We start from the raw sequence: 17,826 nt of genomic DNA, 5'->3' as shown, positions 1-17,826 counted from the left end.
TCAGCTGGCAATATCAATGCGATCAATTCACTCGATGAACATGGAAATAAAACACCCAGAAAAAATGTTATCCCAAGGTAGGGGATTGCTTAAAAAAATCTCTTTATTTCTTAAAATAATATGATTAAAACTTTGATCGGTTTAGCAAAATGAATTATCCTACCCGTGAATGTCAGACCGAACTACGTTTTAACTAACAGTGCACAAAAGATAATGCAGCTTGTACATCGTACCAATTTTTCAGTACCAGATACCAAGAGGCAAAATAAGGGATAGGTATTTCCTCAAAGTCGACCAACACACAACAATATACGGTAACAAAACGTTCCTTTTTTGTTTTTGTTTTGCTTTTCAGTGTGTTTTGTTATTGTTTTTTTGTTTTTGTTTTTTAATGGTGGGGTGGGGTGGGGGCTGCGCGACCATATACATGTAGGTACAATTTAATGTCATCCATAGAACAATTTTCATATCATATTCACAAAAACTTGAGCAACTTCATCTCAGAAACACCAGGTTCCGTTAAATGTTAGCTTATACTAGTAGTCCACGATTCCATTTATAATAAATTCTTGTTTATTGAAGTTTATTGACATACATTGAAGAAATCTGAATACATGTACAGTATACCCTCGATTTACTGCCTACTGTGGTACCTACGTGATTTTGGCGTTATATCGAGTTGGCATTAAAGTGAGGGTGCCAAGGATGCGCCACCAAACATATTTTCCATTTAATACATCTGCATGTATTAAATGTCACAGTTTGTTTAAAACGACAATAAACAAAAACAGAAAAAACTAGGTAACAAGTTAAACATTAATTTTAATTTGTCAATCAGCAATGAACATTGGAAATATAAAAACGTAAACAAGTACGGTGAAACGGTAAAAAGTACAGTAAATTTGATTAGCACAGTGTCAAAGTTAATCCTTTTTAAAAAAGTCCAGAATATTTTTCTGCTGTGTGCTCAGAAGAATTAACTCGTTCACTCGTTTGGAAAGAAATCATCGAATTTACATCGGACTCAACTGAATGTGGATTACCTTCTATAAACCGAAGAACTGTTTTGATCGCATCTCGCGCACATACCGCTGAGGGAACTTCTTCCGGTCTAATAGGACACGTTTGCGTTTAGAATCCATTTTACTGCAATGAAATGCCTGATCGGTACCATGATATTTATCCCAAATGCTGAGTTGAAACTCGCATAGAGGCCCTGCTCTTAAAAAAACTTTTCAGTTTTCAATTCTTTATTCACTTTGAGCTTTGCAACTAACTCATCAGCTTATACAGCTTACACACAATAACAGTTAAAAAGGATGTTTCTTTATTTATTAAACGCGGGTCATACTTGATTAGGACTAAAACAACTGATGTTACGCATTTACCCAGAATGGCCCGATCAAATGCACCGATCAAATCCCTTATTGTCACGTGATCATCAAACCGGTTTTTTGTCTGGTACCGCTACTTCTTTGAACTGCGGAATCACTGCACTGACAACTAACTGTAACACAGTCAATCATTAAACAATACGAAAAGTAACAACTCCTGTAGAGCTTAATTACGGCCAATGTACTCCTGTCGAGCCGCTTGATTACAGCTAATTGGAGCACGGGCGATATAATCGAGGGGTCTGTAACATCTAAAATGCATTTTGTTCAAAAAGATGTTTGGCGGATGGCGGATAGCGAGGGTGGCGCTAAACAGAGGGAATTAACCAAGAAAACAAACGGTACTTGGAAGAAAGTTGGCGATACGAGAGGTTGGCGTTAAATCGGGGGGTGGTAAATCGAGGTTATACTGTACATACAAAAAAAAAAACCTTTCAGATAAGTTTATTTGCTGCAAAAGTCAGTTTAAAAAAATTGCCATCACTATATTCAAAATTGCCGTCGGTCGGCCCTTTTACCGACGGCAATTAGTTTTTTTAATTGCCGTGGGTGATAAATTCTGAAGTTCGAGCCCTGTTGTAATAAAGTTAAAGTTTGTTTAATGACTGACTTATTTATCTTCGACTATTCAATGTCAAACATTTGGTAATTTTGTCATATAATCTTAGAGGAAACCTGCTATATTTTTTATTAGCAAGGGATCTTTTATATGCACCATCCCACAGACAGGATAGCACATACCATGGCCTTTTATATACCAGTCGTGGTGCACTGGCTGGAACACGAAATAGCCTAATGGGCCCACCGATGGAGATAGATCCTGATCGGCCATGCATCAAGTGAGTGCTTTACCAATGCTACTGTAACAATACCTCTCTTGTTGTCCTGCTTCACCGGAATTAGCTTCATGTCAGGATCCTTCAGGTACAACAGCAACCCTTCTTCCGGGTCGTCACGGCGATCGGAGCTCATCATGGAGTATAGAGTCACCTACACGGAACACGAAAACTAGACAATCATTCCACAAAATTACAACAAAACACTTTAGTAAATACTGCCCATACAGTATGGTATCAAAGTCTACTGTATTATTTACAAAACCATTATCAACACTGTTTACTTTTTAAAATTCCATGTCTAATTATAAACATAAACACTGACGATTATCTCCCTTTGGCAACGTCTGCCACTTTCTCATGTAATATTTAAACACAAAGTACAATCCAAACTGTATGTATGTTAAATTCTGGAACTTTTTACCACCTGCCTGTACCTCCTCCTCACAGGTGTACACTGACTCTACACACTTTAAAGTATATTGAACAGAATAAGAAGAAATAATTGTGTACATTTCAAACCATAAAATTGAAGACATAGGTATGAACAGAATTAAAGTGTAATCATAAAATATTGAAAACAAACATCATTTGATTCGGTGGGTCTTATTTAATAACACTGGTACATTTTTAGGGGTGTATGTTCTCTGTCGCCAAAACTTTCCATTATCACGTTTTTTGTGATGTCTCAACACAACTACATCTGGGAATATGTACTATGTGGATGTTCCCCTATATAATTATTTAGTGGATATACTGTGTATGAATATAATTGTTTTTACTCTACTAACACAACTCATTATGAACATACTTGTCCCGTGTGTTCAATGGAGTATGTTGTTTTTCCAGTCTTCAGCTCAAGTGGAATAACTTTCTTCTCAATCCGAGACTTTTCCCTCTGAATCTGCATGCAAAAATCAACATTAAAACACAGTCATTTTAAAATGCTAAGAATGGTGACATTTTGTATATTTTCTGTTTTAAGTTCCAACTCTGTATAAATCTAAATCTGACTTTCCCAATTTGCCTTTATAGATATTTTCTGGAAATCAGTTCATTAAATGTCCTAAAACTGTTATAATAAATTGAATATACTTAGAACCGATATGTAATTGATACGGTAATTGTGTACACACCACAGTCTCTTTGTTTACATGTTAGAAGATATTATCTAAAATTTTATTACAGAAGTCAAAATGTCTTCATCAAGAAAAAGATTAAAATTTCTCCCATCTCTAGCTACATGTATGCAAGACAGACCCATTCCCTGACGTCAGCCCATATGGAATAAGTCGGTTTTGCATAGGCTATGACGTCAGTGCATTTTAACATGTAGAGTATTACGTCGTTGGTAATATATGACGTCATTTTAATGTGATTTGGTTAGTTTTAGATATTTTGTTATTAAAGCCTTCATTATAAAAGCTATATTGTTAATTTGTAGTGTTCAATTATATTTAACACATGAAACAGACGCGGCAAATATGATAGTATAGTTTATTTATGATAAAATGGTCAAATAAAGAAATTACTTTTTCAGCCATCTTTGTTTGTTCCGTGTAAAACAATGGTTTATTTATCGAATGGATGGGAGAAAACGACTCTATCATATGCGGTCATGGTGGATAGAAAAAGTACACCCTTGGTGGTAGACATTTCAACCCTGGGACTCGGCATGCCTCATCCCGGGTCGAAATTTCCACCATCTTTACTTTTTCTATCCCATATGACCACATATGATGAAGTCTATTAATCGCATCAACTGCCAGTTAAAACTACATCCAGAATCAGTTTCTTTCTCAACTACTCATATAAAACTAACCTTTACATCAACAGTGAGATCAATTTTTCCTTTAATTCCATATCTGTAACAAATCAAACAAGACATTCAAACAAGGCTTTTCTCACTTTTAATTCAAGCAAATTATAATATGGACTTAGTAATTAGTAAAAATATAACTAAATTATCAAATCATGTAGAGTAAGTGAAAATCAGGTTTTGATGAAAACATATTTTATTGCATAAACAACAAAAGGATTGGGCACAAGTTTGTTAACTTACTTGGCCCTCTCCTAGATAATCAGGTCACAAAATTAGTTACTGTACGAGTTGTGATCTTTTAAAACAAGCATCAATATGATACAACCAGATACCTGAGAAATATCTTCCTCAAACATTACTGAGAAACCAAATCATTCAACAGCTTAGTAAAGCCACTACCAAATGAATAAAAGTCACAAAAAGTGATTTTCAAAACATTTATAATTCACCACCTCCTGCCGTTTGCCTTTGCATGGCAGATATAGTAAAAATATAACAAAATAATCAATCTATTAATTCAAAAAATATTCATTTTGTTTACCTTGGAGACCAAATATTTTCTTCAATATCTTGAATTTTACAAACTTGCACATTATTCACACTGAAAAGGATAAAAAATTAATGTAATTTATCCAAATCTTTTCTAAAACAATTTAAACCAACTTAGCAGCAGCTGGTGGTAAAAGTGATGTATTAATTAATTAATGTGCAAGTCGTAATGAGCATATATGTGTCAACCTGCACTTCCGTTTTCAGCAGCCTCTGTCCTGTGATCATCCAGCTTGGGAGGCCCTACCAGGAGCCGAAGCTTCTACTATTATCATTCTCCAGATCCCTAACACATGTAAGATACCTCATCTTGACAATGAATGGATAGTGAAATAGCAAAATATAGACATCAATCTGACAATAGTTGAAAACCTGCTTTACTGGTATGATATGTAATAGTATGTCTACCTATTTGCTGCCGTTTCTCTGTTTAATGCTGTGTGCATTCGCAACCATTTCATCAGAGGCGGAACATACTTCTTTATTTCCTCAAGTACAACAGCTTCCGAAACATTCTGACTGTACCTACAAAATAATCATTTAGTGTAACTAAAGAGTACTGGTTTGACTGATGCTTGAAGGTAATCAACCAATTTGTAGGTCATTTACCCATTACTGCTTATATTTGAGATTTATTTTATTGAAGGTGGTTAACAAATACTTATGAAAATAAGAGACTATTTGTACAAATATATACATGTTCTAAAATAAAAATTGTGAAAGTAAGAGACTAGTTGTACAAATATGAATGAATGAATGAATGAATGAATGAATGTTTGTTTAATGACACCCCAGCACAAAAATACATATCGGCTATTGGGTGTCACCAACGGTAAGTATATGGAAAGTACAAATATATACATTGTAAAACTAGTTAAAACAAGCATTATGAGAGTACTGCTTTAGCAATACATGTCCCCAACCGAACTCGACAATTTTAGCTCAATATCTCAAGACTTTCTGAAAAAAAAACTGTCTGGAAAACCAATTTTCATATTTCCTAAGTTCAAGGGCCATAACTCCACCAAAAATGGGTAATTTGCAATGAAAGTCAAACTTGATCTGTAACAGTACATTATAAAGCTATACACAAAATTTTAGGTCAATATCTCAAGGTGTTCTAAAACAAACATCCAGAACACTATATGTGGGACAGACGGACAGACAGACGGAAGGAGATGAAACCTATAGTCTCCTCCAGCTGGACCTGTAGGTGACTAATAATGGTTCTGACCTGGTTATTATTGTCGTAAACTGTGTTAAGGTTTGAATAACAGTGTAACTTACACCAAGCGATGTATTTCCAAATCCATGTTGCCTGACTTACATTTCATGCAGGAACTTGGACAGCTGCATCACAGAGGCCGTCTGTTTCATGATGTCAGTCTCAGATGACACATTGTTCTTCAGAACCTAGGTAAGTTACATTATTACCCACATGGTTAAAAATATCTTGGAACGTATAAGTGATACATCCCATTAGAACGCCAAGTGGGACGTAAAACTGTGTGACATCATCAATTGGCGAACTACAATCTTACAGGAACATCAACAAAACGAGATGAGTGATATAAATTACAATCAATTATGGGTAATAAATAGGATATTAAACTCGCTACCATTTTGTATCATGTTTATGTCCCTCATTAAATAATTTTCATTGTCACTCGCTAAAGCTCGTTTACTATCCTATATTTATTATATATTTTGAAATAACCACAAATAGAGAATACATGAGTTTTTACCAAAAGAAGTATGTCCTGGAAAATAATATAATTATAGTGAAGTACATTTATAACGAACATGCTTAGAACAAACTACTGCACAGAACGAACTGATCATAGTCCCATTTTATCTCCCTATACATTAATAACCAACTTAATCAAATGTGAACAAACTACTGCACAGAACAAACTGATCATAGTCCCATTTTATCTCCCTATACATTAATAACCAACTTAATCAAATGTGAACAAACTACTGCACAGAACGAACTGATCATAGTCCCATTTTATCTCCCTATACATTAATAACCAACTTAATCAAATGTGAACAAACTACTGCACAGAACGAACTGATCATAGTCCCATTTTATCTCCCTATACATTAATAACCAACTTAATCAAATGTGAACAAACTACTGCACAGAACGAACTGATCATAGTCCCATTTTATCTCCCTATACATTAATAACCAACTTAATCAAATGTGAACAAATTACTGCACACAACGAACTGATCATAGTCCCATTTTATCTCCCTATACATTAATAACCAACTTAATCAAATGTGAACAAACTACTGCACAAAACGAACTGATCATAGTCCCATTTTATCTCCCTATACATTAATAACCAACTTAATCAAATGTGAACAAACTACTGCACAAAACGAACTGATCATAGTCCCATTTTATCTCCCTATACATTAATAACCATCTTAATCAAATGTGAACAAACTACTGCACAAAACGAACTGATCATAGTCCCATTTTATCTCCCTATACATTAATAACCAACTTAATCAAATGTGAACAAACTACTGCACAAAACGAACTGATCATAGTCCCATTTTATCTCCCTATACATTAATAACCATCTTAATCAAATGTGAACAAACTACTGCACAAAACGAACTGATCATAGTCCCATTTTATCTCCCTATACATTTATAACCAACTTAATCAAATGTGAACAAACTACTGCACAAAACGAACTGATCATAGTCCCATTTTATCTTCCTATACATTAATAACCATCTTAATCAAATGTGAACAAACTACTGCACAAAACGAACTGATCATAGTCCCATTTTATCTCCCTATACATTAATAACCAACTTAATCAAATGTGAACAAACTACTGCACAAAACGAACTGATCATAGTCCCATTTTATCTCCCTATACATTAATAACCAACTTAATCAAATGTGAACAAACTACTGCTATAACAAAATATCATGGTTCCTTCCAGTTCGTTATAAGAATACTTTACTGTATACCTATAATTATGTTACTAATAAATGTATCGGATAATTTAGTTGGTACAGGCCAAATTGTTACTATATTATCATTTCTTACATTGCATGAGTTTAAACATATTTTTAAAATGATTTTGTATATTTGTCATCCGTCAAAACTAGAATGCGAGTCAAAACTAGAATGTGACAATATTTATATGAAAATAATGTTTTATTTCAACCAAGGATTTTTAATACATCATAAACATACCTGCTGAAACAAACAGTGGATGATGCTTCCAAATAACATGTGTATATTCTTGTCATCACAACCCTAAAAGAGTGAAATTTATACAAATAAGATTTGTTGGAGAATAAAAGTAACTTCATTGAAGAGATTATGTAAATCTATACAAATGTAGGTTTCAAAGATCAAATAATGACAAAGTTTGTTTTTGTTAAACGACACCACTCCCAGACAGGATAGTACATGCCAGTAGTGGTGTACTGGTTAGAAAAAGAAATAGCCCAATATGCCCACTATTGGGGATCAATCCAAAATTGACTGCGCATTGGGCGAGTGCTTTACCACTGGGATAAAAAATAATTACTAATGCTTTTAAAAAAATTTTTTAATCAAAATCATAGTGATAAAAAATCCTATCTCAATCAATGTTAATTACCTCTTTAAAATGATCTCAAGCAATATTAAGAAAAGAAAATGGAAATTGAATAATGCATGATGAGTCACAGTAAATGATCTCAATTTATACAGATAAACTCTATATGTTCAGTTACCTTAAATTTTTCACTCAATACAGATCTGTAAAAAAAAATACAGTCAGTAAGCTATTTTGAAAAATGAAAATATAAATGTATCGTAATCTGTATGTTTGATTAAAAACATATTTAATAGTATAAACAACAAAAGGACTGGGTACAAGTTTGCCAACTTACTAGGCCCTCTCCTAAATACATACAATATAATGGCAACTACTACTTAATTATAATATAATAGTAATGTACATATATATAAAATTTGTATACAAATGTATTTTAATAATCAAACTGAAGAAAAGAGGGTATTATTTACATGATTTTGAAAGCAACAAGAAAAAAAACAAAGAAGTACATGTGCAGACAAACCATCAGACTATATTAATCAAAACCATGTGTTTGTTTAATAACATTTTGAACACAAATAAAAAAAAAATTATTATAGAGATCACTTAAGGTATTTCAACCATATAAAAGCAGTTGTAAATGTATTGGTTGTACATGTTGTAACAAGTACAGAGAACCTGCCTCTGCTGCTCACATTTTTAACATTGAAGAAAATAGTGAATGCCATTTTCTGTATAATATCCAGTTAAATAAAGGATCTGTTGTAAGCCCACATCTGTAAAGATCTGCATTTAAGGCACTACACCCATGTCGTAATACTAGTATTGTGTGTAATATATTTCCTCTTCGTTTCCCACACCAAAAGTATGATTGAACAAAATCTACTGTTCGTGTTACTGCTTTTTTAAAGGATGATATAGTTGCAGAGTTTCTAATTACTGGATTTAAATTATTCAAAAGATTAATTGTTGAATAAATAGATGAAGATTTTAATGAACTGGTTCTCAAAAACGGTGTTGATATTTTCCCCCTATCTTTTTAATATGTAAGGGACTCTTTGTTTTTTACTTTCTCAGTTAAAAAATTAGGAGCCATTCTTTTCATTATTTTAGTGATTTCTTTTTTTTGCATTTCTTCTTTCACTTAAAAGTAGTCAAACTTATATAACAAATTGCATGGCACATTTGAGCATGCCAGTGATTATTCTAGCTGCTTCTAACTGTACTTTATCTAATTTATCTGTATCTAATTCAGAACAGCCATCCCATACCTCAGAAGAACATTCTAAAATAAGTCATATGAATATTCTCATTAAAGTTTGACGATTTAATAACAGTTTGTATTTCTTTAATACTGAAATCATTACTGACACTGATTTACACACAGTTTGAATATGACTGGACCATTTTGCATCAGCTGACAGGGTTACACCTAAATGTTTATGTGTTTTGGATAGTTTTAAAGTTGTGTTACCACACTCAAGAGGTGGTTCATTAAGCACATTTCTTTGAGAAAATAACAATACATTAGTTTTGTTGGGATTAAATGTAACTAATCATTTTTGCGATCAATCATAAAATTTGGCTAAATTAATATTCAGATCATGTTCTAGGTTGTTCTAGGTTGTATGTTTTCTTCTAAGTTGTATGTTTTCTTCTAGGTTGTATGTTTTCAGACCCATATTTTGCAGTAACCTGTCCACTGTTTATTTCAATGCCTGTCAACCCAAACATTATTTGACAATTTTTTATATAAAGCATTACGTCATGTACTGCTAGAAACAGAACAAAATCTAATTACTACAGATCAGTACATGCACCCATAATCACATTTTAATTTAAGAAAACAAAGATTTGAGAGACCTGTACATGAAATGTCCGTTTACCTCCGCATACAGTGGATACTTGATACTACTGATGTACCAGACAGCAGTGTATCGGGATGAATGATGATGAGTCCGGACCGGTCACTGATGTAACACTTTTTCTCCTCATTAAACTCACCCAGGATGTGAACGATGTTACCTTCGTTTACATGACTGTCTGCCCTGTTAAAAATCAAATCAAATCAAATCATCATGGCTATAGTGGCACATTCATTACAATACTATTAAAACACTCACAGCATTTAATATCAAATGCATGTGGTACCACTATATCCGCACGAAGCATATGCAAGATGTCATTTTTGTGTTTATACAATGTTTTACGCCAATGGACATTATGATAATTCCAATAAATTCTATAGACATAAATATCACCAAAGATATTATACCAGGTAATTAAAATAAAATAAAACATAATTTAAAAACTGTAATTACCAAAAATCCTGCAAAATACAAGTCTTCTCTTCTCCATTAATATCTGACTGCAACTCTAAGACCAAATCATGTCTGCAAAAAATAAATATTCAAAAAGCATTCAACTGATGTTAAAAACCATTTCTTTTTTTTCTATTTCAAACAAATACATGTATGTGATCTACAAACAGTAGTGTTTATCCATTACATCCATAATAAAACTAGAATGGTAAAAACTAGATTTGTAAATAATATAAATTTATAAAACAATCCGTTACATTTTATAAATAAATACTTTTGGTCATTATGCAACTTTGAGACTAACTCTTTAAAACTGTTTCAAAACAATTGAATCATTTCTGTTTGTTACAAAATATCTCGGGTTTCTGAGAATTGAAAATCTGCGTGACCCATCTATCGCTTACGCAGAAATAAATCCAGGTACCCCATTTTCTTTTTGCATAGCCAGTTATATTCAAGTAAATGGTGATTCAAATTTCGCCAAACAAAAAATAGGTTATGCAAAATTAGATTTGCACGAGCAATGAGCAAACAAAACGACCATTCTCAAATTTTCAGAGGCCTTTCTTTGTCTTACCATCTATTAACAAATATTTTAACAAACTTCAAAATTACCATGACCTTAAATCTGGTCAGTTAAAGTTTGTTTTGCTTAATGACACCACTAGTGCACATTGATTTATTAATCATCGCCTATTGGACGTCAAACATTTGGTAATTTCTGACATATTGTCTTCGAGAGGAAACCCACATTTTTGCATTAGTAGCAATGGATCTTTTATATACACCATCTCACAGACAGGATAGCGTATACCACAGCCGTTGATATACCAGTCGTGATGCACTGGCTGGGACAAGAATTAGTAAATTTGTGTCACATCTATGGCCCTGGGGTACAATTTTGAAAAGACTGGTTTCCAAAACACTCAAAACAAGTATAAAACAACCCTTAAAAAGAAAAACATTTGAAAACTCTTTGATACTGAAGTTCCAAATGTCCAAAATCCATCCTTGAAAGGAACCGAGTTGACCCCTCACTGTTCACAATGAATGTACCTACCCTGCATACTCAACTCTGATAACCTTGTATCTTCCAAATCTATCAGCAGGTCTCACACCACTCATTTGAGAAAATAACCTGCAAGAGAAATTATTTAGACTGTTTTTAATCAAACTTGGCATTAAGGTTTCTTAACTACAGTATAATGTACAGCATGACAAATTATAATTTTTTTAAATATTACTAGAAACAAGGTTAAGGTAGGATTACTTTTCACAAATCAAATCCATGTGATTTTTCAATAAAATGTATGAAGAAGTTCCCATTAATTTTTTTTAAATAAATTAACGATCTTCAGATAATTGTATTTCTTCTGTTCAATGCAATATTGACAAGCATTTAGAATAACTCATGTGATTACGGATTAACTACCTGTAGTGATATTCTCTCCATCAGCTCACATTTATATGCCAATAACTAAACAAGTTTCTGCATCTTCTTTATTACATGTATTATGAAAAGAAAACACAACTATTGTTAACTGGAGATGCATTTTAAAGAAAAAAGTAGAATGTCCAGAATTAATAAAACATTTTATTATTACTATTTTATTTGCAAGTACGTACGTCTCATTTTCAAATGAGGTGAAGCTGTCAAACTCATCACAAAGTAACTGGCTGTCAGGTGATGAGGCATGTCTATCAGGGTTGTCACTAACTCCGGATACCAAAGATGTGGGAGGGACCTCCGTGCTGTCAATCAAACAACCATCTGCTCGTGAACCCTTAATGTCAGAACACTGAGAGACATACACATTAGACATTTTATGTTTTTGAGATGATGTTGATTCACTTTGCGAACTATCAATCCCAGTTTTTGTTTCCATGTCTGAAGCATAAAACCTCGATGTTTTCTCATCTCCAGACTCTGGTGAGGCAGAACACTGTGGAAATTCCGAGACATCGTTTCGCATTTCAGTATCAGAGGCACACAAACCATAAGTCATGCTGTCTTGTGAGGGACATTTCTCTTCCTTCTTATCGAAATGTTTCTCAGACACATTTACACCACCAGTTTCAAAAATGACTTGTCCACCCTGTTTAATACTTTCTTTATTTCTACAATGGCTTCTGTTGCAAGTTTGTCCATTCAGAGCACTAATGCAGCAACACTGGGGATTACCTAAAATAACACTCGGCGAGGACACATAGGAAGAATGTACCATCTCAGTGTCAAAGCTTTCATCAAAAGACAAATCAAGAGTTTTAAACAAAATCAAATCATCGTCGGTCAATGGGTCCACATCTAAACATTTATGTAGCGAGTCATTTCTACATTTCATTTCCACAGCACTGACTTTTTTTATTGGTATTTTCATTTGGGGTCTTGAAGTAAGATTAGATATCTGTTTCTTTACTTGAGGTACAGGTTTCGATACAATTTCATTCAGTATTTCAGATAGCAACTCATCATTTTCATCAAAATCTTCAGCACATTTATTTTTCTTTGCTCTAGTTATTCCAAGCTGATAATCACGCTGCTTAGTACTGTACATTTCCACCTGAGAATCCACATTATTACCCATTAAAGATAGGACTCGTTTAACCATAGATTTTTCTACATTTTCTACTTCAGTTTTATGCACTGATAAAAGACCAGAGCTGCTTGCAGAAGATGACTCATTTTTCTCCAAAGTCAAAATTCTTTTGGCAACAGGAGAAGACCCCATTTTTGCAAGTCTCTTTGTGTGCGTGTTGACAGAACCATAACACTTTGTTGGGGTATCTTCTTTATCTATGCTTCCATCATTTCCTTCAATATCTGCAGAGCATTCCTGCATCTTCTTTTCTATGGCTGTTGGGCTCTGTATGCATTCAATTTGTTCAGTTAAATCTATACAGCCGTCTTTTTTTGTATTAAACTGAACCGAAACCAGGCTTAGACTTGTTTTTAAGCTTCCCTTTGGCTTTTCAATGATTTTTGATGGTCCTTGCTTTGCTCCTGGTCGTATGCCAAGCAGCAAGCCTGGTCTCAAGAAGCTTCTGTTGCTTCTGAACGTCTTCCTCTCCTTGCTGTGTGACAGTGGGGACTCCGGTGTGTCTGGAATAGCAGTAATATCTGGACTGCTCTCACTGCCGTCAAAGTGATTACACCGGGGCTTCACAGGAGTGACAATCTGGGTCTCTGGGATACACTCCTGCTCTGCTTTACAATCTGTCACCATGGTAACATCTGTATTGTTGACTATACAGGACACTGCAGTATGTTTCGTAATAAGAGATTTCGTTATTGAATCTGATTGTGCCGTAACAGATTCCATCTTTGAAGCAGACATACTTGTAGACCTCTGTATTGAAAAAGAAGCAATATGGCTGCATTTCCTGTTTGCATTATCATGGGTAACTGCAGTAGAAGTTTGTTTTTGAGATTTGCTTGTGCCCACACTAGTGAAGAGTTTACTTTGGACTGGGACTTGATTTTCGGCCTTGTTCTGAAATTAAAATCAGATTAATTAAACAAACTTGAGACGAAATTGTAAAATGATTTATTTCTGTTTTTCTATAAGCTTCCCGTAAGTTTAATATTTATTAGGTGAAACGTATGAAGACATGTATAGCAATAAAACATAAAAATATAATGTTTTCATGGTCTTAACAAATATTTATATTTCTGTATTTTCTTTGTGAAGTAGTTACCAAATAAATAGGAATGTAACAAAAGCCATTTTTTCAATCTCACTGTGAAAATATCTACCATTTTACAAGAGGGCATTGCTGTTGTACATTTATGTATATACACTTTTTAAATGTCATACAGTGAAACCCCTCAAAACTGGTCCCTTTAAAAACAGAACCTCTCTTAACTGGACACCCCTTAATCATTGACGTTTTACTTGGTCCCATGGGTGTCAAGTTTAGAAAGGTTTCACTGCAGTACAGGACTGATTAACACAGATTTCAACTGATCCTAGTCAGCCATTTTATTTCTACTATCTGTAAATATAAATTTATACAAAATAATTGGAAAACTCAAACATTCATCAAATGATAGCAACTGCTACAGAATACCTTCTAAACAATACCTGAAAAAATGTGGATATTTTCATCTGTTTTTCATCCTATAAAGAAAACAAGTTTTTAATCAGAACTAATAATAGTAATATCCAACACATGCAAGGAAAATCTGTATCAAACATCTCAGAATCTTTCATGAGTCCACGTCATCAATTTATATTTAACAGACATGCAAAATATCACCACAAACATCAGTTCCTCCATATAAATACAGCTTTCTTGTAAAGAAATAATATTCAGTTATGTAAAAGGTTCTATAATATGAAATGGTTACTTGATACAAAACGTGCTCAATACAAAAATGAAGTAGAATGATGGTATAATTACATGGTGTAAAATACACTTCATGGAACATTTTGTTTATTATTATCCATATGGTTCAACATGACAGAGTTAATAATCATATGAAGCACACATGTGATAACAAGTGTAATGACATAATTTTGGAAAGCGACGTCATAACATGACGTTATTTCTCCAGTCTCAGACTGTGCATTTGAAATATGACATTATTTCATCGTCTCCTAGTTGTGGCTGAAACATTTTGAGTTGTGTCTTATTCATAAAGGAAACAACAATAATAATATGGATAATAAAGAAATCATTACACTCGTGTGTGTCGTACTGATTTTACGAAAATTGTGTCAGGATTCATGTATTACCCTCGCTCTCGCTCAGGCAATACTAAAATCCTGACACTTGTTTCGTAAAATCAATACGACAAACAAGCTTGTGTAATAATCTCTAGATGTATCATGTCACGATTTGCTATGCAAATTTCAGATTTCTCAATTTAAACAATACTTGCCAATCAATTTGTTATTGACTGGAAACTATTAAATTGCTAATCAAACTTTAAAAAATAATGTTTCCTGAACCAGAACATGACTGTATAATTTCTGACATACATGTAGCCAGTAATTGTGCTATATGAATAGTTGTATTGAGTGTTTATGCCAGAAAGACATTTTGGGGTATGGCGCTATGGAATTGAATATTTACAATGTGTGTGCTGAATGCAACCAGTCGACAGAAAGAAAATGTGTTAATTTTAGAGTTAGGGTTAAGAAAATCACACAGTAATGATAAGTTATTAATTTTGTCAAAAGGTTAACTTAAAAATAATAAAATCTCCAAACATATTTGGGTATGGCGTCATACCCGCTTTACCCTCTGGCAGAAACCCTGGTCCTGGTATTCCTATACATGTACCAGTGTATCACATAAGACGTCGGAAATGGGGGGGGGGGGGGGGGGGGGGGGGCACGGGGGCCACAGTATGCACAATATGAACTAATGAACTAGCATTTAATAAGTGCCCCCCACCCCTTTGCTGCCATCTTTCGATGCCTATGATATTGTATATATATGTGACTACAAATGATGAATTATTAAATGTTTGTCAAATGTAAACCTTTGCGGCCACCACCGACTCCAGTTTCTTGCTAGCTTTAACCATGGTGAACCATCCAGATCAAAACTCAAGATTTCATTTTCATCAATTCTGTAAAACGAAATTTCTTTGTACAATGTAGATCTACATATAAATATAAAAATATATATATATATATATATATAAACATGTAAACACAACTGAATCAAATACATCAAACAATTTATGGTATTATAATTAATATGAATAAACTGTTGAAACATATTATTTATATATTCATCCAGAATATATATATATATCTATATCTATATATCTATATCTATCTATATATAGATATATACACATATATCTATATATATATATATATAGATATATACACATATATATATTATCTATATATATATATATATATATATATATATATATATATATATATATATATATATATATATATATATATATATATATATATCACTGTTAAAAAAAAACAAGAGAGAAATGCACATATAACTTTTGAAGAATGACTGCAGGGCTTCTAAATTATGGTAGCCCCACTCCCATGGCTAGTGATATTCAATGTTGGGCTAGTCAATAACTACTATTGCCATGCCAGACGGCTAGTGAAATTTTGTTTCTCAAATGTTGCAGTATATCTATCTATATATATATATAGATATATACACATATATCTATATATATATATATCACTGTTAAAAATAAAGAGAGAAATGCACATATAACTTTTGAAGAATGACTGCAGGGCTTCTAAATTATGGTAGCCCCACTCCCATGGCTAGTGATATTCAATGTTGGGCTAGTCAATAACTACTATTGCCATGCCAGACGGCTAGTGAAATTTTGTTTGTCAAATGTTGCAGTTTAGTCTATTTTGTAGATCATGAATATCCTGCCCCCACCCCACCCGACAAAGTTAGTGTTTTTAAGCTCTGTCTTCCTCTTTAGGTGACATGTCCAATTATTACTATTATTTAGTAAAATTGTATTAGTTGAAAGTAAAGTAGGACTAGTGAATTTTTAATCGAGGCTAGTAATTTTTTTAAATCATCGATCCCATGGCTAGTGGATTTTATAAAAATTCTAGAAGCCCTGATGACTGTTAGTAAAGATCATACTCATAGTTTACAGCATTTTTACAAGTTTGGGTATTACCCCTCATAACAAAGTATATTTCATTAAATTTGTAATCCTAACTTTAGGCTAAATTACTACACAGTAGTTTTTATAGTGTGTATACATACCTTGCACACAGAGATATATATTATATATATATAGAGAGAGAGAGAGAGAGAGAGAGAGAGAGAGAGAGAGAGAGAGAGAGAGAGAGAGAGAGAGAGAGAGAGAGAGAGAGAGAGAGAGAGAGAGAGAGAGAGAGAGAGAGAATTTTTTAAAAGGAAAAAGAAACAAGCCGAAACAAGTAATGATGGGTTTTTTAAAACAATAATAATCAAAAAGAATAAAATAAACAAATAAAAATTAAATTCAAAATTGCTGATGTGATGGGTCGGTTATAAGCAACTGAACTCATCGACAATATTCAAAACGTAGGATTCTGACTAGGAAGTAAATTATTTCTTAAAAGAAATAAATTAGCAATGGTTCTATTTCGCTAAAACATGGCCTTACATACGCATCTAATTTTAGTTTACAAACCTTGAAATAACATGCTAAACAATAAGACTTGACAGTAATACTTTGTTTTTCCCGCGAAAAATGAACAAATAAAACTGTGGATATTTTTACTAACGGAATGGGAATTGTTTAACTAATTAATTTATTGTTTGTTATTTGATCTTTGCTTTATAGCTATTTGTGATTTCAGTGTTATTCTATTTACT

At 33.2% G+C, this 17,826-nt stretch overlaps 1 protein-coding gene across 1 annotated transcript in view; it reads right to left on the bottom strand.

The window, feature by feature from the left end:
- The window catches only part of LOC121390950 (DNA replication ATP-dependent helicase/nuclease DNA2-like), a 35,034-nt gene extending 20,421 nt beyond the window's left edge, over positions 1 to 14,613 (bottom strand). Inside the window, exons 1-13 of the mRNA XM_041522775.1 lie at positions 14,586 to 14,613; positions 12,130 to 13,994; positions 11,564 to 11,641; positions 10,504 to 10,575; positions 10,069 to 10,230; positions 8,358 to 8,382; positions 7,831 to 7,893; positions 5,929 to 6,014; positions 5,010 to 5,126; positions 4,594 to 4,653; positions 4,053 to 4,095; positions 3,042 to 3,134; positions 2,267 to 2,384 (exon numbers count right to left, since the gene is read on the bottom strand). Coding sequence (XP_041378709.1) covers positions 2,267 to 2,384; positions 3,042 to 3,134; positions 4,053 to 4,095; positions 4,594 to 4,653; positions 5,010 to 5,126; positions 5,929 to 6,014; positions 7,831 to 7,893; positions 8,358 to 8,382; positions 10,069 to 10,230; positions 10,504 to 10,575; positions 11,564 to 11,641; positions 12,130 to 13,994; positions 14,586 to 14,609 — 2,806 coding nt within the window. The 5' untranslated portion in view covers positions 14,610 to 14,613. The remainder of the gene's footprint in view (positions 1 to 2,266; positions 2,385 to 3,041; positions 3,135 to 4,052; positions 4,096 to 4,593; positions 4,654 to 5,009; positions 5,127 to 5,928; positions 6,015 to 7,830; positions 7,894 to 8,357; positions 8,383 to 10,068; positions 10,231 to 10,503; positions 10,576 to 11,563; positions 11,642 to 12,129; positions 13,995 to 14,585) is intronic.
- Positions 14,614 to 17,826: the final 3,213 nt, after the last annotated feature.

This window comes from Gigantopelta aegis, chromosome 3, assembly GCF_016097555.1.
Source record: "Gigantopelta aegis isolate Gae_Host chromosome 3, Gae_host_genome, whole genome shotgun sequence".
Lineage (NCBI taxonomy): Eukaryota > Metazoa > Mollusca > Gastropoda > Neomphalida > Peltospiridae > Gigantopelta > Gigantopelta aegis.
The sequence above is the reverse complement of the archived record's forward strand: the minus strand, read 5'-3'. Positions and strand labels throughout refer to the sequence as shown.